This window comes from Sturnira hondurensis, unplaced genomic scaffold, assembly GCF_014824575.4.
Source record: "Sturnira hondurensis isolate 20B ecotype Veracruz unplaced genomic scaffold, ASM1482457v3 Scaffold0008761, whole genome shotgun sequence".
Classification (NCBI taxonomy): Eukaryota; Metazoa; Chordata; class Mammalia; order Chiroptera; family Phyllostomidae; genus Sturnira; species Sturnira hondurensis.
In genome coordinates this window covers 4,888,428-4,909,831 of record NW_028081392.1, presented here as the reverse complement: position 1 = coordinate 4,909,831, position 21,404 = coordinate 4,888,428, and the positions used below count along the sequence as shown (strand labels likewise).

General features: G+C 44.6%; 1 protein-coding gene across 2 annotated transcripts in view; it reads right to left on the bottom strand.

Annotated features, from left to right (window-relative positions):
- Window positions 1-21,180, bottom strand: part of LRMDA (leucine rich melanocyte differentiation associated) — a 1,160,480-nt gene extending 1,139,300 nt beyond the window's left edge. For both annotated transcript variants that reach the window (XM_037055995.1, XM_037055996.1), the window contains exons 1-2: window positions 20,697-21,180; window positions 11,185-11,285 (exon numbers count right to left, since the gene is read on the bottom strand). In XM_037055995.1, the coding sequence (XP_036911890.1) occupies window positions 11,185-11,285; window positions 20,697-21,011 (416 nt within the window). In that variant the 5' untranslated portion in view covers window positions 21,012-21,180. The remainder of the gene's footprint in view (window positions 1-11,184; window positions 11,286-20,696) is intronic.
- Between the last annotated feature and the right edge of the window lie 224 nt (window positions 21,181-21,404).

The following is a 21,404-nucleotide window of genomic DNA, read 5'->3' as shown; positions in this document are numbered from 1 at the left end:
GTTTGTCTTCACACACTCTGCCTCCCCCTGCTCCCAGCCCCTCGCTGGTGGTGCTCACAGAAGGAGACCCTCTCTAGAGGTGCACAACATTCAGAATTCACTCTTTGGTAAACGAAGTTCTGCCTATGAACCATCCGATTTCTCTCAGACCCACAGCAAACTAAATCGGCAGAAGTTCCAGGTAGGGTTTTCTCCTTCCAGGGGTCTAAGTCTTTTCCCCTCAGAAGTTCCACACATTTACTAAAATAATTTGAGACTTCATCAGAAAGCCATTATGCCTGCAAACACTAAATTATTTAAGTGATTCCGTGTATATAAATATTTCATATCAGAAATTGATTTCCAAATGAAGTACACATGAAGGATGACCACACTAAGCAGTGTCCGAGTACCTCTTGCTGTTCTAAAATACAAAAAAGAAGTAAAGTACCTACATTAAATTATTTTAATGTAACTGAAAAACTGAATTCCACATGAAGTCACGCATGATTATACATACCATCTAAGTAGAAGTAAAAAATTGCTGCCTCTAACTCCCTTTGTGTCAGACTAGAAACACCATCCCCAGGAGAATCTTCAGGAAGTGGAGCTAAATAAAAGGCTTTGAAACAAATTTCAGGTTTGCTAAACTGAATACTTTTTTAAATTGCCACGTCTTTAAAGCACTGAATTTTAACCTTGGGTAACACCAGCTTAAGAGTTTAAGCACTCCAACCCTAAAAAAGCTCTGTCCACTAGCCCCTAACCTATGTCAAGGGGCAAAGGTTAAAAAAAAAGAAAAAAAACCCTGTTTCTCAAAGTTGTGAGAAAAAACAGGGCTGTGGTGGACCCCAAGTCTTCACACACTCTCTCTCTCAGTGGCCTGAGCAGCAGTCACATTGAAAGGGGTGAACAAAAACCCAGAGATGAACAATAAACATCATTAACCAGGGCTCCAGGCAGCACAGAATAAAACAGCTCAAGACAGCGGGCCCTGAAGACCCCAACAGAAACTTTCCAGGCAGCCCCAGGAGTGGGACAGCCCAGCACCCTGGGGCAGCCCTGAAGTGTGGCAAAGAAGGGAAGGTGGCCAGGGGGTCCTCACTGGGGCCCCTCCCCGGCCTCTCCGACAACACTGCTGCTCCTTTCCTCCCTCTCCTCCTTGGGTAGCCCGGGAAGAAGGCATAACAAGACCACGTGGGGCTGAGCCCAGTAAAAAATGCCCACTCCTTACCCCAAACCAGTAGCACCGGATTGAGCAAATTAGTGCACACATAAAACCCCCAAATGTCCTATTCAGCAAAGCACCACCTCGCTGTTGGAGACTCAGAACGAGCACACAAACAACAAACTTTCCTTCACCACAGCAATAGCTGAGAAGAAAAAAAGGATAACTCCTCAAGCCTTAGCAAAAGCCAAAGTCTGCTTCTCCTTAGCTGCTGCATTCAGCTTAATGTAGCTAAATTAACAAAATGTTCCCTTGGCATTTAAAAATTTTCTTTCATTTTTTCCTCCTCATAAGCAGAGTCGGGGGGTGATGCATAGTAAGTCAAAAGACAAAGCAACTTCAAAACAAAATCAGTTATTTGTAAACAATCCTCGTGGGGATTTTTCCCCTCCGCTCCCCCTACCCCAAGAAAAACAGCCCTGCTAGTTATAATGGAAAGCCAAGTAAAGATAAATCAATTAGCTTGCTAATTTCTCCCCTCTCATTTATTTAGCTCTGCACTGTATTTGTCGTAATTGACTACAATTATGTTAATTACTAACTCCAGTATAATTACTATATTTATTGTCATTGAGCACGCGATGTACCCACAGCAAAGCTGGCATTTGTCGGGCATCAAGAAAGCAAACTGTCGGGAGGTGATTCTCGGCACACTGGCGGATGTGGCTTCAGCAAATGAAAGGGCAAGAGAGATTTCATGCAATGTTAGTTTGAAAGCACCGGTTCATTAAGGATATTAATTTTCTGATAACTACACATTTAAGTATGACACACTAGCGCAGTATCTACAGGATTTCACAATTATTAATGCGTGACAGTTTCAAATGCTAAGTGAATCAATTAAACAGCAGCATTCACAATTTGAGAAGAGATAACTGCTTCATAACTACCTAAGACTACAATTTTCACATGACAAAAAAGAGCCATTGAGGCGCCTTCAAAACCTGACAGGTCAAGAAAGAAGTTTGAAACAAAAGCACCTTACAACCATCATCTCTCCTCGTTACTTGTCAGATCAACTTTGCTAGTGTCTCCCCAGAAACGGCATCACATGCCAGCTGCCACAAGGTGATTTTTCATGTCTTGTCAAAGAAATCTTTTATTCTATTTGCTCTGCATTAACATGTTACATTTATTGATCAAGGGCCTGTTCGGCAGCCCCAGCAGGGCACTGAGCTCTCCATGCCTACGGGGCTTTGATGTCCCGGTGACATTCCAGCTCGAATAATGCACATGCTAAATGGATTTAATGCAGAAATGTGTTTGGACCTGACAGTTACATTAATAACAGCCCCTCACACTGATAAATATGCAATTGCTACTATTAAGAGTTACCCAATTATGGGGAAAATATTTCTCTACCTTAAAAATAAATCCATCAAGGAAAAAAAGTTTTAACAATGGTACATTCTCTTAAAACACTCCTCCAGCTGCAGAAAGTGCGCCTGTGGTGGGGGGGGAGGCGCTGTTAACACCCCCATCTCCTGCCCTCCCCTCCAATTGTTTTTAATGTCTTGCTTTATCTCAAGAAAGGTTTGGGATTTTTTTTAAAACCTCTTTTGTTGGTCTTCCCTGCTCTACCCGTCTCTTATTTCTTCAGAACCAGAGAAAAAGCAGACACCCAGGAGACTGAAAAAATTGGGTTCTGTATAAACTCAGAGAGGAGCTGAGGGGAGGTGGCGCAAAGGTGGGGGCACGTAGCTGATCTCCATAATGATGGGTCTGGAGAAGGAGGTGTCTTTTTTTAATATAAACTCTAAACGAAACATGAACATATGTGTATGTCTCTCCCTCATTTAAAACCCTGAGTGACCTTGTGCTATGGCAGTGATGGGGGTGGGGGTGCAAAGGGGAAAAGAAAGCAGCTGGGAAAGAAGAGACCTTTTATTAAGAAAAGTCTCAGCCAGGGAGAATTTGTAGTTATTACATCCTGCAATTAAACACAGACACCAGCAAAAAGCATAATCACTCCCCTTTCATCATAAAGGAGCAGGGAACAGCTGAAATCACCAACACTGCAGCCCCTGAGGAGACAAGAGGAAAAAGGCTTTTCAGATGGTGGGTGTGTGCATGCGAGTGAGTAAACGTGCAAGTACAAACACACACACCCCACATCTTCTCTTCCTCCGGACTCCAAACTCACGCATGCAGTAATCCATCTGAGGGTTCCCTGTCTCAGTGCTGGGACAGCAAGCAGTCTGTCCACGGCATTGCTGAGCCATCTCTCCCCATGACAATGGCCTTCACCTGACCCATGTCTCATAGCCCAAGGGGAGACAGAGGATGAGCTCCCTGGGAACACCCACCTCCAAGGCAGCCCAGGTCTTACAAGGTCCTGCCAACCCAAACTTTCTGAATCAAGAAGGTTTTAGAAAACAGTAGAGAGGAGACAATGCAACTGAATTCTGAGGCCTCCAACCTGGAGTTTCAGGATCCACTGTGAACCTGCGATGGTGACTTCCACAGGCTGCTCATGCTTTTAAAAGTCAAAATCCCCCCCAACAAAGAGTACAGGCTTGGAAATAGCCATCACAGGCTTGGAAATAGCCTTCTTCTACTTTGAGAAGAAGTTTGAAGTAAAACTGAAATCAAACCACCAGGGCCATTTAATCCCAGCCCTCCCATTTAATCACCAGGGTGGTCTAGGGCAAACTCCTAAAGCAACTGTTTGGGCCTCAGTTGCTTTACCTGTAAAATATGAGTAGTAACAGTCCCGTTGTCAAAATGTTGTTGGGAGGACTGGGCGAAATAACACAGGGTAAGTGTTCTGCCCAGCCTTGGCGTATACTGAATGCTCCATGATACTGGCTATTCATTAATAAGACAAACATGACTGATGTCACTCGTCTGATCCAGTGCCCCTAGACTCCATTGGAGAGTAGAGTTAATCAACCTTAGGTACCTATTTGCAAGGCTGCTTTATCATCAAACTCATTGAGAGACACTCTGCAAGCTATCTCAAGGAAAACTCAGAGGCTTTCCTCAACTGGCATGGGAAAGGGAAGAATTTTTTTTTTTTTTTTTGTCCAAAGTTGTCCTATGCCCTGCAAAACATTTAGCATACCTGGCCTCACCCACTAAATACTAGTAGGACCCCCTATTTCCATCCTTGTGACTAAACTTCATGGTTGAGAATCTGGAGGGGCAGTGAATAGAAAGTCTCAAAGAGTCAAGTTCACCAGTCCCCCGCCCTCCTCCCCACAAATCACCAGTGCTTCCAAAAGCCACCTCGATAACACAGAGGGCAGCATTGTCCACGTGCACAATGATCGCCTCAGAATAGAGAGCAGGGCAGAAGGAAAAGATGAAGAAGTGAGGCCCAAGATTCTGGGGGCGCAAAATGGGTAAAAGAAAAAATAGAAGGCAATGCTAAAAAGTTTAGGAATTTCTTACCATTTCCACTGTAGGAAATATGGAGACAATGTTTCAGACAGCACTTTCTAAATCACACTATGAGTTATGGGAATCATCACCTAAGAGAAAACTGAACCTTACTGTGCCCCCTTAGACCAGGGGTCCCCAGCCTCCCTGCTGCAGACCCACTACCAGTCCAGGCCTGTTAGGATGGGGCCACGTGGCAGGAGGTGAGCTTGAATGCAATGTGCTTGAGTCATCCCAAATCCATCCCCGCCCCCAACCTCAGTCTGTGGAAAAATTGCCTTCCATGAAACGAGTCCCTGATGCTAACAAAGCTGGGGACTGCTGCCTTAGACAACTCTCTGCCATTGGCCACCCCTTCCCCTGCTCAGTCTTACCACGGTGACTCCACAGCCCATTTTCTCTGGCCCAAAGGTGGAAATGCAGGAAAGCAGGACACTTGGGCAGGAGGGAAGGTGCTGTATAAACCTGCTCCTCTAATGATCTTTCCTTTTCCCTCCCTCAAACTGTTTTTGGTGGTTCTACTCATGGAAGACATCCCAGAAAGTGTTGCAAGTACAGGAAATCAAAGTGTTGCTACCAAGACATTAAATATTACCTGCCAGGTCATTTTTCACATCACCTTTCTATTGTATGTTCTGTATTAGCAGCTGGAGACACTAGAATTGCCAATGATATTCTTGGAACAAAAAAAAGATGCTTTTGACAACATTGCCCAGCTTACAAAGAACAGGATTTCCAAAACACATGTACCCTTGCCTACTTGGAATTTATTGATGCCCTAGAACTATTTTGAAAATTGACCAAAACATTTTATCTTTCTAAAGCCTATATTTTCCACCACCTCTTCCTCTCCCAGTGTCTACTGACAGGAGTCCTGTTTTGGAACCCCCAACTCCAATATCAGCATGCTCCCCAAGACCAATGCACTTGGATTTTGAAAGCAAGGCCCCTGACTGCAAAGAAACTAATTGATGAGGACCAAGTACCAACAGAACGTGCCCTTTAAGCTGTTCTCCTGAGAGTCTGAGTGAGGAATCCTCTCTCTCACTCATTCCCAGTGTAACACAAACGTAGGCTCCTAGCTGGCAGAGATGCAAAGTATGCACGATATGAGTGGGTTTAGCTTATGGAACAACCGGCACTTAGAGAACAAAGATATTTATATTGGTTAGTATGTGTTAGCTTATGCTGCATTAAACATTCTAAAATCTTGTAACACAGATTTATTTCTATTTTACAATCTATGTGCAACCTAAATCAGCAAAGAATTCTGCTCATGTATGTCAGAACCCAAGACCGATGATAATAATAGGTAGAAGAGAAAGTTGCAAATTGTGCATCAGCTGTATAAGTTTCTGTGCACTGGTCACACCAAAAGGTGCAGAATATGGAAACACACTGTGTGTTGAAGAGGAGGAAAGTCTGAATGTCTGTGAGGAACCCCAATGTGACTACCTGAGATGGTCTCTGTGGAAGATCAAGCCTGGGCTTTTAGCCCCACTAGCTCCGTGTTTAAGCCGTAGTGATAGCTATGCTTATTGAAGACCTACTGTATGCCAGGTAACCTGTTATGCACATCACACACAGTTATACTCAACACTTTTGCAATTAGCTTAAGGCCAGTTAAATCACTGGTGAGTGACATAAACAGGACTTCAAGCTAGGGTAGTCTAACCCCAAAGCCTTGGTTCCTTTTATTTCCAATGTCCATTTTCCCAACTGATGAGCAAGTTAACAGACCAAGTTTTATGTAGCAGTTCATAACAAATACAAATGTTGGTGTGTCTGTCATTGAAGCTGTGGTAAGGTACCACCTGTCTGCCTCACTGCTGGGGGAGAGCACAAAGCCACCATCTCTTTACTGGAGGTGCCCAAACTCCCCAGTCCTTCACTTCCAACCTGGCCAAAGCCTAGGAAGCTACAAGTAAATTCCACCTAGGAAATTTTCTCCTAAGCAATTTCCCCAATCAGTGTAGTTATCAGAGTGATGCTAGGTAACATGTGACTGCAAACAATTTAAATTTTAAAATGTAAGCTTCCTGTTGCCATAGATCAATGAAACCCCCTCAATTTGACGGCCATATTGCCACAGGTATATTTATCACTGTTTGCCTTGGGGACTCCACTTTGCCCTCTGTTCAACAAGCTCAGCAGGCAACTCACTCAAATCACTCCAGGCCCGTGGAGGGGAGGAACGGAGCCACCATGGAGAACTCTACCCTTTCCCAGTCAGGGGAGAAGGAAAACTGAAGCTGGAACAATTCATTAACAAGCTCTCTTTGCCTTGAGCAGATCAAGGAACCAGCACAGGCTAAAATTTAGGGTCTCTTTATTGATCGGCAAAGTAAAATATGAAAACCTCAAAAACAAGCTCAAGGAAGAACTTAGGACAATGAATATTTAAATATTCTTGATACAGAGAAGGGTATAACCTCTCCTGAGGGCAATCTGACATCTGTATCAAAGCCCTCTGACAATTCTGTCTCTAGGACAATGTCCCTAACAACTAATCGGAGACATATTCATCAATCAATATTACAAGGCTACTTATAATCAAGGTATTTATAACAGTGAAACAATCTAAATGTCCAACAAGAAATAAAAAACATTAAAACTGTAATGCAGTGTTTATTGAGGTGGAAAAATACTTGCAATACAATGTAAGCATCATTTTTTAAGATATTTGGCATTAATAAAGACAATAAAACATTAATTTTATTAACATGGGGGATCTCTGGGTTGTAAGACTATCAGTGATTTGAGAAATGTTTTTTCATACCTTTGTGAGTTTTCCAAGTTTTTATGTTGATAATTGTTCTTATAAGAAAAAAAATTTAAGTAAAATCTAAGTTACAGTTTCATGGAAATGTAGACATTGGACTCGTGATTATTAACACATTCAAGTTCAAGGTGCCACCTGAGTAAGCTCCCTGCCCCTGCCCCAGGAGTCTTGTCCAGGATGAAGGAAATCTGGGATGAAAGGGTGGAAGAGAGAATTGTTTACATCTTTTAAAAGAGCCAGAAATTTTATTCGGACCTATATTCTTGCTTCCCTTTCCAATTTATGACCTCACAGGGCACATACTAGTTCCCAGGATTTTCACTTCTCAGGACAGAGTCATAGAAACAGTAGAGCCTGAATTTCCATCACCTTCTGCATGGAGATGAACCAGTTTAATATTGGACAACCCGAAAGAAGGAGGGGAGGACTCACGATAGTTAGTACAGAGAAAAGACTGAAGTAGAATGGGAAGAAAAAATATATGGCGACTTAAAAGTTCAGAACCTATAAATCCATAACCACCCTTCTCTCCGGCCCAAACAGGTGGCCATAGAACCATCTATGGCCGAACCATCCCTTTCATAAATGAGATTAATAACAATGATGGTGTATGGCTATGAATTAATGGCAAGACAACAGAGAAGGATGTTCCTAATGTGCGTGGTTGACTGAAGCCTGGTACCTCCCTTTTAACTAACATCTTGACAAGAAGTACTACAAATGTGACCACATACAAGGAAATTCACATGTTAGCATGTGCATGAAATATCTCTGGAAGACTAGAAAAACGTGAACAGTGCAGAGGAGAACGGGGGGGCTACAGGACGTAAGGGCAAAGAAGACATTCATTTCACTATTTTAGATGTGCCATGTGCATATATTAACAACTCAAAAAATGAATAAATAGAACTCCTTGCCTGAAAACAAACTGTGGCCTAAAATATAAATGGACTGCGGCTGATACTGCAATCTACAGAAGGAGCAAAATTTGTATTGGTGTATCATTCTGTTTAAGGCAATACTCTGACATGACTCTGGATATGAAAAGGAAACCTGCAGAGATGTTCTAAAAGGGTGAGGTAGGGGGGAGTTTTTCAGTATATAGCAAAGTGAGAAGAACTTTGTATTTCTGAGGACAGTTCTAGGAAGAGGATAAGTGACATGAAAAGGAGAGGAAGGGGCTAAGAGAGAGAGGCACCTGGTCACACGCATTCTGCCTGACCTTAAAGAGAGGCATGGCCGGGGTAGCCCAAAGATTTCCAGGAACAATGCTATCCCAAACTCGTGTGCTGCAATTACCACCTTGCCCCTCCCAGTACACTTCCAACTGTCAATAGAAGTCTGTGATACATGTTGTGCTGGGCTTTGGGGAAAGAAAAGGATTGTCCCAAGCAGGGCCACACAAGCTTCCAGGAAGGAGAACAGAAGACCGCAGAGCAAAGACATGGTTAGAGCAAGGAACTATGGTGAATCTAGGTGCAGGGCAAACTGACCAGGACTTTCGTGGAAACAGTAGGCAGGTGGCGGGGGCAGAGCGGAGTGCCTATGGAGAAACATTCTACAAAATGTGGGATGGGCATTCACAATATTTCATGTGGAGATGATGGTCCCTACAGCCTCGTGGGCTTGAATCATCTGTTGCCTGTCCCTTTACTAAGAAAGTAAGTTTATGATCTTCTTTATCTTTCCCTCTCTGTATTTTCTCCCTTCTTCCCATTTTTGTAAAGAATTATTAGCTAAGCATCTCAAACATCTTCAATTGTGAGCCAGCTGAAGGCAAAGATAGACACCAGTGTCTGAATACGCTCAAATCTTCCTCCAACACCCAAGAAAAATAGTGCTGCCCCCTTTCATGTCCCAGCTAGGCAAATAAGACAAAGATGATCCAGTCACAATCACACCCACATCAAGTCAGGATTGCTCTACTCCATTCTGGCCTGCAGCTCCCTCCAGCTCAACCAAGCCCTAATGCCAACCTTTCCCAAACCTTAGACCTGGCTCTTCCTTTGCTCATGTTTGCCCCGAGCCAGCCAGAGCCCAGTGTGCAATCGCACACTGACCACAACACGGACGAGAAGAAGCTCCTGACCAGATGGGGTAATTCTTCAACCTCACCACTATGGAAATGTCTCTCCTCTAAAAAAAAATTAATTAAAATCATAACTCCTCTCCCTCTCACTTAATTTTTCTGCCTCCATGACCCATCATTTTCTCTGATAAGCCCTTGTAGATCCAGCCTCCCAAGAGCCAAGAGCCCCTTCTCACCGCGCCCCCCCACCACACACACACACTACCCCTCCCAGGGCCCAGCCCTTTCTCTGCCAAAAAAAAGATAGGGCCCCTGGGTGTGACAAAGACATCTGTTTCCTCAGACTTGACAGTCCAGTCCCATGACCTGGGCCTGCTGACACACTCCTTCATGGGGCCTGGCCTCCCTGAACCCACATCCGGGCTCTCACCAGCAAGGCAACCACAGCCCGAGCCCCTAGAGGCCAGTTACACAGAAAGAACTCCTACCACTGCCCCACAAAAGAGCCCTTTGCCTGAGTCCATGCTGGGGAGCAATTTAAAAGGCACACATCCTCTCCTTGGACATTGGAACCAAAAACCATCCTTAATTTCTTAAAAGTCAGCATTTTTTTTTGCTCAGCATCCTCTCATCGCTATTCATTACTTTGCAACTTTTCAGTTTCCACATCTCCCCCACAAGTCCAGGAGAGAACAGCCGCAGTGCCCACCCTTTACATCACCCTCTGGATGCCCCTCCCCTGGAGAAGAGGCCTTGCAGCACAGCCATGTGTTCCTGAGCACTGTCCAAAGATGCTCTGCTGGTTCAGCTGAACCTTAAATCCCCTCGACCTACTGGTGCCTTAATGCCCTGAGTTTTGCCCATCTTCTCTCAAACTCTTAATTCCTCACCCAGAAGCTGGGAGAAAAAAGACTCCAGGGTATAGGAGGAGGAAAGTGCCAGAGCCCTGGGATGGGATTTGGGCTCCTGTCTCTCCTTTCACCCCAAGGGAGTTGGGTCCATTCAGGGGACAGCACAGTTCACAAGAGGACACTTAGAGGAAAAGCCCTGCATGGGGCCAGCTGCCTAGGAAAAACCATCACCCTGACCCCTGCTCCTTGTGCCCACTGATATCCACTTTCCAAGGAGCTCTTACTTCCTGCCCTTAAACCAGGCTTAGTCCAAACCTTTTAAGATTAAATAACTGTCTATTTTCCATTGGAATAACATACGAAATCACACTTACCTTTTGCCAAGACTAGAACAGTTGTTCGAGTTTTCCCTCCTACCCACCTCATGCCAATTGTGTTTGAATTACTTTGAAATACCATCTGGGAGAAATCATAAATATTTAAGGTTCCAGTTCACAAAAAGGCAAAGAAAGAAAACACACATATGTACCCTACCTGCGACTTGACAAATCTTTGGGAAATGGGGTTGTCCAGAAGAGCATTCCTAAATGCCTCCAACACATTCTTGCTAATTCCATCTCATTCCTCACCACACACCCCCACCCCCACCCGGCCCCCAAGAGTATTCTAACTTGTCTGCATGGGTATCAGTGAGAAAGGAAAAGAACAAGGTGAAATTCTCCTGAACTTATGTAACAGGGACAGGACTCATGTTCCCTGCTTCTCCAGTGGCACGATGAGGCCAGCCAAAGGAATGATTCAGTCGGGTACAGGCCCACAGGTCTCATGTCCCCGCACCCCAGGCAGAGCTAGAGCAGGTGGCTTCTACCTGCAAGCTGTTACCAGAGGCACTGAGCCTCCCAGGCCTGCTCTGCGTGTTGTGAAGGTTACATACCTCAGAAGGTTAAAACTCAGATCAAGCCTCTTCGCAAAGTGTCCATAGTCCCTGCCGAGGTGCTCTGGAATTTCTCTGCAGTTCTGGCCTATGTAGGACACCTGGAAATTAAATGGAACAGAAAATGTGGCAAATGGAAATCGCCCAGCTGCTCACAGCCCTGAGTCATTGATCCAGTAATTGCTTCCGCAACTTTAAAGGCAAGCTCCTCACACACACACACACAAAAATGCCATATTTGTGGCTATTTTTCTGATCAGATCAGCTTTGGGGGCTTCAGGACTCTGCCAACAGCTCCCCCTTCCCTGTACACTTAGCATGATGAAAACTAATCCTAGCACAATGGAAACTGGACTAAAGTTGGCCTGATTCACACATCCAAAAAAAAAGAAACAAAACAAAAACAAAAGAACAGAATCAGAGTATGATGATATAATCTCAGCAATATCAGCCACTCATTCAAGGGCCTCTCCGACAGCTGCCCCTCTGGCCCTCCTTTTACTCCACCGTCCCCTGCCTTTCCCAAATACCCTGTTATGCACATCACCTCACAAAGATGCAGCAGATGCACTTACCAACATTCAACCTGCAGGATGCTGAACAAATAGGTTTGGACAAGAAAACCTTCCCAGACCGCCAATCCCATCTTATTACCACTGTGTATTAAATGCCGGCCTCACTCTGAACAAAGCTTATTCAAAGGCAACAGGACAACAACTAATGGCCAGGGCTTCTGAGTCTCCCTCCCCCAAGGAGCCTTGTGCAATCAACGCCACTCTACCTGCAGAGCTGTTCCCTTAGGCATTATTTTACTTACATTATTATTAATCTAATGTGTGCCCAAATATTAAGAGGATGAAAGGAAATTTGATCCCAAAACTTCTGACTGTGACAAGGTCAAAGGGCTTTCTCACTGCTGCAGTCACTCAGTGTTTGAAACCCATTTTTACAGACAGCGCCCCATGGGCAGGTTTGGCAACTCATTCCAAAATCCATTTAAAAAGCCTGTGGGTCAGAGTTGGCTAGTGAGTCACAATATATGATACTTCCCTGCAGGACTCTACCCCGAATTTCCAGGTAGAAATTCCGGCCCATCACACAGCTACAGCCTGATCCTCTCCCATCCCTGCCACCCACAAATCCACATTCTTCTGTGCACATGGACAGGGATGTCTTGGAATGAGCAAAAGACTCGTCAAGGTGTTATGATTCCTAATGGGAAACAAGAATATGTTGGCCATCTCAGATATTAGGTTTAACCACATGAACAACTACTATTCAATCATTTTAGAACTACAAAAACAGCACTTTCATATGGCTCGGCCTAATATAAATCACACTTCACCCTAGCATCCTCAATGATTCAAGTCATCTCTCCTCTCATTCAACCCTCTCCTATCCAATGGGGACAAACTTCTGACAATACAATGTCTGTATTCACTGTCTTTCAGTAACTTCATTCCTGGAGGAGAAAAAGTAGGGAGAAGGGACAGAAAAATAGCTAACTCCAATGAAATAAATTTGACTGGGGAAGATACAGGCTAAAAAAAGGAATCTAAGTTCAAGGTAGCAAGTTCTCCCCTCTCTGCATAGGACTCATCTTTCTTCAGAACCACTTGTGTAATAAATTAAATTCTGCTTCCAAGCTAAGATGGAAATCATACACCAAGGAGAAACTAGTGATATAAAGCTCAATCAGTCTAGGGACTTCAGTTTCCCCAGGATATCCACTCAGAATATCCACAGGGTATTCAGTTTCCCTTATCAAGTTCCACATGGTAAGTCCACATTGACCACCCAGGTCCATGGTGCTCACCACAAAAACCCCTGCTTTTTGCACTGGTGTGTACCACCATCTTGCACATATCACCATCATTCAAGAGCTCTGATACATACAATAGAGAAGCTGAGCTTTAGATGTAGCAACTGAGTTCTTTCCTCATAGACCCACCAAGGACTAAACCTATAGGGACCTAGTTTTTCAAAACCCCTCATGTTTATACAGAAAACTAGGACTCCAGAGGCCTGCCCAGTGTAATAAGCTCCTTATTGATAGAGCCCAGATCATGGGCTGTACTGGGAATAAGGTGCAGAACTCCTGTCAACTTGAGGGCATGGGGTTCTTATAAATCCACAAGTGGATTTTCCTCATCAACAAATGCCAATAGCACATCTATCATATTTTTTGGCTTCCAATTGATTCTTCTTAACTGAATGATCAAGAGCTACCCCACAACATCATGTTGGAGGCACCGGAAAAGCATCAGACACTAGGAAAGGAGATGAATATTTGCATTCGTCTCTTCGTCAGACACTAGGAAAGGAGATGAATATTTGCATTCGTCTCTTCGTCTCTTTCCACAGAGACGAAGACCAAGCCTCCAAAACCTAACAGGGAAACCAACTTGACAAGCCATTTCCATATTTGGGCCATCTACATGGTAACCTGGAAGCTTCTAGAGATGATTTTAGAGTGAAAACAACCAACCAACCAACCAACCATGTTGAAGGGTTCCTAGGAGCTGGAACAGGATTAAAAACAGCAGCCATTGCCAGGCACTGCAACCAATGCTCATAAGAAGAGACCTGTTTAAGAAGTGCTCCTCGGCAGAAGACATAACCTCTCAGGATGTCATGAAGCTTCTTGGAGCACACGACCACCTAATGTAAGATACAAGGCCAGAAGAACCAGGCCAAAAATTGTTCGTTTCCTCAGCAAACAACAGAAAGGATGTAGAGATTAATCTTAAACAGCACAGAAGAGCACATTTAAAATGAGAAGTCATTCTATTAAGTCAATTACCTTGATATACACTAAACTGAGGAACAAAGTTGTATGCCTACCTTATATAACCTGTACCCCAAGACATCTACCTTGTGTGAAGTGATAGCATGAAGGAACACTATCATCAGGGGAATTAAAACATATCAAGTTAGCACTTCCGGCCAAGATGGAGGCGTAGGTGGAAACACTGTGCCCCCTCCCACAACTAAATTTAAAGACAGCGAACTTTTAGAAACAAAAATGCAGCCAAAACAGTGAAAATTGAACTGTACGGAAGTCCAACAACAATGAACCACTCAGCCAGACCGATAAGAGGGGCGGAGTCAGCAGCTGAGCAGGGTCAGGCTGGAAAGATCGATGGTCTGACCCACCCAGGAGCGGAGGTGGAGGCGGTTGGTGAATCCCAGGAGTCGGGTGGAGACAGGCCAACCCAGTAAGGGCATAGCATGGCTGGCTAACCGCAGTCACACATTCACACGCAGATAAACCAAACGAAGGCGCGAACAGTGAGACAGACCGCTCAGGCTAGAGCCCCAGCGGGAATTAGAGCCTGAAAGCACCAACTGCAGAGACTTTCTCAGGGTCAAGGGGCCAGGAGAGGCTCCCAGGCTCACAGAGAGTTCGTTGGAGAGACCCACAGGGTCCTGGAGAGTACATGGGCCCACACACCCAGGAACCAGCACCAGAGGGGCCCAATTTGCTTGTGGGAAGCCGCAGAGGGGACAGAAATCTGAGAAAGAGCAGAGCGGAGCAAAGCACCATTATTTTTTCCCTCTTTGATCCCACCCCCACATACAGCATCACAACCCAGCAACTGGGTCGCCCAGCCCTGGTGAACACCTGAGGCTCCGCCCCTCATACACAACAGGTGCAAAAAGACCAAAACATTATGACTCAAGAACAGCTCAAAGCCCCACAGCCTATAATTCTAAGTGACCGAGAAATAGCCAACCTTTCAGATGCACAGTTCAAACCATTGGTGATCAGGATGCTCACAGAATTAGTTGATTTTAGCCACAAATTAGAGGAACATATGAAGGCTAAACAGATTGAAATGAAGGGAAATGCACAGGAAACCAATAGTGATGGAAAGGAAACTGGGACTCAAATCAAGGGAGTAGACCAGAAGGAAGAAAGAAACAACCAAACAGAAAAGAAGGAAGAAACAAGAATTCAAAAAAATGAGGAGAAACTTAGGAACCTCCAGGACATCTTTAAACATTCCAACATCTGAATTATAGGGGTACCAGAAGGGGAAAAGGAACAGCCAAAAGTAGAAAACTTATTTGAACAAATAATAAAGGAGAACTTCCCCAGTCTGGCAAAGGAAATAGACTTCCAGGAAATCCAGGAAGCTCAGAGAGTCCCAAAGAAGTCAGACCCAAGAAGGAACACACCAAGGCACATCATAATTACATTGCCCAAGATTAAAATGAAGGAGAAAATCCTAGAAGCAGCAAGAGATAAGGGGACAGTCACCTACAAAGGAGTTCCCATCAGACTGTCAGCGGATTTCTCAAAAGAGACCTTACAGGCAAGAAGGGGCTGGAAAGAAGTATTCCAAGTCATGAAATCCAAAGACCTACATCCAAGATTGCTCTATCTAGCAAAGCTTTCATTTAGAGTGGAAGGACAGATAAAGTGCTTCTCAGATAAGGTCAAATTCAAGGAGTTCATCATCACCAAGCCCTTATTTTATGAAATGTTAAAGAGACTTATCTAAGAAAAAGAAGATAAAAAAATATGAACAGTGAAAGGACAGCAAACTCACAGCTATTAACAACCACACCTAAATCAAAAGCAAACTAAGAGGACGGCTAGATCAGGAGCTAAAGCATAGAAATGGAGATCACCTGGAGGGTTAGAAACAGGGGAGTGGGAGGAGGAGAAGCCGGGAGAAGGCACAGAGAATAAGTAGCACAGACGGTAGGTAGAAAATAGATGGGGGGGTGGGGGGGCAGGAATACTATGGGAAATACAGAATCTAAAGAACCTATGACACATGAACACGAACGAAAGTGGGGGAATGGTGAGGGAGGGGTGTGCAGGGTGGAGGGGAGTGAAGGGGGAAAATGGAACAACTGTAATGGCATAATTAATAAAATATATTTTTAAAAAAACATATCAAGTTAAAGACCTCTATGGAGAGAAATACAAAAGAGAAAAACCAAATTGTCTTGGGAGGATTTCTACACATACACACATCCAAACCTGCTAAAGGGCTGCAGAAAATTACAGAACTGTAGCACACCAAGGGTCTCTTTTTTCAGTTGGGACATTCCAACTCCCAAGACATTTCTAGAGATGGTGGATTTGACCATAGTCACACTGAGGAAGGATTTTATGAAGCCCTGGCTGGTGTAGCTCAGTGGATTGAGCGCGGGCCTGTGAACCAGAGGATCGCGGTTCGATTCCCAGTCAGGGCACATGCCTGGGTTGCAGGCCGGTTCCCTGCAGGCCAACTCCCAGCAGGGGACACACGAAAGGTAACCATACATTCATGTTTCTCTCCCTCTCTCCTTCCCCTCTAAAGATAAGTAAATAAATAAAATTTAAAAAAACAAAAAAAACATTCATATATATATATAATAATATAACTTGTATTAAAAAAAAAGAAAGGATTTTATGATATTTGGCCCCAGCCATGGTAAGGGATTCTTGATTTTAAACTTTTAGTACTCATCCATCCATGTTGTCACAAATGGTAGGATTTCGTTCTCTTTAATGGCCAAGTAATATTCCACTGTATATATGCACCACTGCTTTTATATTCACTCAGCTATTGATGGATATTTGGGTTGCTTCCATATTGTGGCTATTGTAAATAACACTACAATAAATATAGTAGTGCATATATCGTTTCAAATTAATGTTTTGGGTTTCTTCAGACATGTACCTAGAAGTGGAATTGCTAGGTCATAAGACAGTTTCATTTTTAACTTTTTGAGGAAACTCCATGCCTTTTTCCATAGCAGTTGCACCACTTTCAACCCCCACCAACATTTGTGACAACTTGGATGAACTTAGAGGGTATTATGCTAAATGAAAAAGTCAGAGAAAAACAAATACCATATGATTTCTCTTATATGTGGAATCTAAAGAACAAAATAAATGAATAAACAAAACAGAAACAGACTCACAGACACAGAGAACAAACTGATGGCTGCCAGAGGTGCAGGGGGTTAAGAGAATGGGTGAGAAAGGTGAGGGAATTAAGAAATAAAAACTGGTACAACCATTATGGAAAACAGTATGGAATTTTCCAAGAAAACTAAAAATAGACCTGCTTTTTGACCCAGCAATTCCACTGCTAGGATTGTATCCTAAGAACCCTAAAACACCAATCCAAAAGAACCTATGCACCCCAAAATTCATAGCAGCACAATTTACAATAGCCAAGAGCTGGAAGCAACCTAGGTGCCCGTCAGTAAATGAATGGATCAAAAAATTATGGTACATTTACAGAATGGAATTCTATGCAACAGAAAGAAACAAGGAGCTCCTACCCTTTGCAACAGCATGGATGGAACTGGAAAGCATTGTGCTGAGTGAAATAAGCCAGGTGTTGAAAGACAAATACCATATGATCTCCCCTTTAACAGGAAGCTAAACAACAAAGCAAACAAGCAAGCAAAATAAAAACAAAGACACTGAAACAGAGAACAGGGGGACAGCGACCAAAGGGGAGAGGGGAGGGAATTTTAGGGGGAAAAGGGAAGGATTTACAGGAACTAGTATAAAGGACACATGGACAACTAAGGGGGGTGGATAGGGGAGGGAGGTGGGGAGCATGGGGGAGGTGGGCTAGGATGGGAGTAAAAGACAGAAAACTGTACTCAAAAAATAATTAAATTTAAAGAAAAAAGAAATAAAAACTGGTAGTCACAGGGATGTAAAATTCAGTCTGGGGAATACAGTCAATAATATTGTAATAACTGCATACGGTGCCAGGCAGGTGTTTGAATTATCAGTGGGGGGGAGTGGATCTCTTTGTAAATTATATAATTTTCTAACCACTATGCTGTACACCTGAAACTAATATAAAATACTGAATGTCAACCGTAATTGAAACATAAAACTTTTTAGAAATAATAAATTTGCATTACTAGAAACTCTGTCAGAGTAGAAACAGCCCTGAGCACAAGTCTGAGTCCCCAGGTTGCTACTTACTAGCTGTATTGCCTTGGCTGGGCCACGGTCTTGTGGAGTGTGTTTCTTCTTCTGTAAACTAGCCAAACACTAACTGCCTCCAACATTCATTAAATGCCTATCTACCACCTGGCTATTATCTATTCAACACTCATAAAACAGCTCCACAAGTCACATATCACCCTCATTTGTACTTATATAACAGGAATGAGATAACATCTTTGAAATACACAGCATGGTCCTCAGCACCTAGCGACCACTGGACAAATAAGTGCATTAGACCAATATTACTTCAGCAGGGATTTGTTATTCTGATGTCTGTTGGGCACAAAATTTCAATGCCCAGATTCCAAGTTTGCATTTGTGTCTACCACTGTATTGCTGTCACTACTTCAACTGTCACAAGCTAGTGGAAAAAGAAGATTGAGAAGTTTATGCTGAATATAAATGATGCATTCAGGCCAACAGAAGGTCCAATGAAGTCAGATCCATGTTGAAGGAAAGGTTTTTCAGAGAAAGTGGAGGGAGAACTACATTTCCAAGCATTTGATATTGAGGCCTGTACAAGTCTCATCAAATTATTCTAATTTCATTGGTGTTAATGGGTTTTTTATTCTTAAACCATCCCTTTAATTGAAGTTTATAGAACTTAAGTATGAGCTTAGAAAAAGTTCTATCTGGCTTATATTTATATATTTAAGCAATGTTGTAATAAAAACAATATTAATTCTATAGGCTCATGGGAAGTTCCCTCCCCCCAAGAATGATTACCCAAGTTTGAGAACTGCTATGTGACACATTCAAGGTGCTATGTCCTGTGATGGCTGTCATTAGAAATTGCAAGGGGCAGAATGCTAAAAGACCCTAACCTATGGTCTGCCGCTCAGAGTTAGGGTCTTTAGGTGGTTTTAGGACACTGGGCACTAACACCTCAGAGGCATTCCCCAGCTCCTCCCCTGGCAGGTCCGTCTGTTTAAAACAGTCCCCAGGAGCTCAAAAAGGCCTCACCCACAGGTCAGTTATTACCCTGGGGCTGTTTGGGGTGGGCTTAAGGCAGAAAGTACAGAGAAAATCAAGTTTGGAAAACTGAGAAAGAGAAACAGGCACAGGAGACTTCTCAGCGCCATCGTAAAGCCCTCCATGAAGCTGGAAGCTGCAGCCAGAGAACGCTGGGTCTGAAATGCAGAGCCCAAGGTCTGAGGGGAAAGGGACCCTTCTTTGGCAGAGACCCTCCCCTCCAGCCTCTCCCTTTAGGCAACCATATTAACTCCCAGAAGCCCTTTTTCCTTGCCAGCTAAATAAAACCCATCATTTTTAACCTCTTGGCCAGGCTGGTACCTCCCTGGCTGGCTCACTTCTGAACTCTGAGAAGGAGAAAACATTCCCTTTAGCCCAAAAGTAATCTCAAAATCTAATTGTGCCTGACACTGCCTGCTTTAGGCAATCCAAGGGAGAGCTTCAGAACCTTAGAACTATCTCTCTAGGGTGTACAGGGAAGGGCAGGGAGTTGGAGGGCTGCCTTAATCAGAGGTTAAAAATAGAGACCTGGCTTTTCCAGCAGGTCAAAGGCACCTGGTCCCAGAGAGGCTGGGTCTATCCCTCCAGCAATGACTAAAAACACCTAAGGCTTCACCGCAGGGCTGAAAGCAAAAGATGCTGGTGCCTATCACCCAGGGTTGAAACTGGAGTGTTGGTATTTCCCATAAGCACCTATTCAAGAAATTAGGTGCCGAAATAAGAAAACTGGAGGGCTGCAGCTTTCTGCCCGCCCCGGGTAAGGGCTCTATGGTCAGGGGTCAGAGCCAGGCTGCCGTGGATCCTTGACCTAGCGCCTGCTGGGTACATCACGATTTCACTTTCTTTGGTGGGCCAGAGGCACCTCTGCCTTCCTGGGCTCTTTCCTCCATTATTACATTTTTTTAAAAAACTAAAACTAAAATTTATACGGGCACACCTAGGAGATAGGATGGTTTGGGTTCCAGATCACCATAACAAAGCAAGTATCACAACAAAGCCAGTCATAATCTTTTTACTGCTGAAGGGTCTTGCCTTCAACTTACTGAAAACTCAACATCTACACAACTCAACAAAGCAAAATACCAAAAGAAAAAAAGTAAGACTGCATTTTACAACAGCACTTGGTAAAAGACAAATACAATAAAACGTTTTCTTTGATTTGAGTTCTTCTTTTATTCTGATTATTAAAGGAATTAAAACTTTTTTGTAGACCACCAAAAGTATGGTGGGCTTTGGGTACTTACCACTCTACCTAACAGAGAAGCCCACCAGCCGGCCCTGGTCAGTGAGCGCTAGGGGCAGAGGGAGGTGGAAGCTACCAGGGCGACCTGGGGTTGAAGGGGGCCTTCCCCTTCGCGCCACAGCTAAGGAGTGTGCCAGACTCAAAGGGGGGTCTCTTCTTAACAACCTAGGGCAGGCCTGGGCATGGGACAGACTTCCCACCTGCAGACCTGAGGTGGAGCCAGGGGCCCCCGTTTTACCCTGGGCGCCCCTCGCCATAGTGCTCCCTCCCCAGACCGACCGCGCCCCAGCGGGGGCGGGGCTGGGCTGGCAGACTTACTTGCGATCCACTGACCACGAGCCCGGCCATGGCGAACTGGCGGACTTGCGACCTAACTGCAGAGCTTGGAGCACAAAACGTGGTAGCGGAGGGCTGCGCGGGCCGGGCTTTAGTTCCGCACTGGGCGGTCAGCTGACCCTGCGGAAGCCGGAGGCGCGGGCTATCATCGCAAACTCGGTTCAGCTGTGAGCCCAGCACCGCCGGGAGCCAGCCCGCGCGCAGGTGAGCGTCGGCAACTCCGCGGTGCCTGTCGCAACAGGTGTCCTGCAGCGCCCGGGGCCCTGTCAGTGTGGCGTGACCGTGTAACTTGCCCATGCCACCTGGGCTTCCCAGGACCCTATCGCTTCATTAGAGGGTCGGGGGGGGGGGGGGTCAAGAATTGCGCCCCCTAAAACTCCATGCGAAAAGCTCTACTGCGTTAGTAGGGTCAGACTGGGTTGTGGGGGGCGTGGAACTTCCCATCAGGGGCACCCCATCTGAGCCGTTAGTGGGGGCCGCAGGGTGAGCAGGTCTTTCCAGTATTTCACAATCCAGATTATACAACTGTCTTCAACCGCTGAGAGGAGGGGCCTCTGGCTGAAACTCCCCTCCCAACTTTTGAGAGGAAGAAAGCACTGAGGAGATTGAATGGACACCTGGTGGGGTGGGTTTCGTTTGTGAGGGAGAAGGGAGGGACTGAATTTCCCTATAAATAAAGCGCTGGCTCAA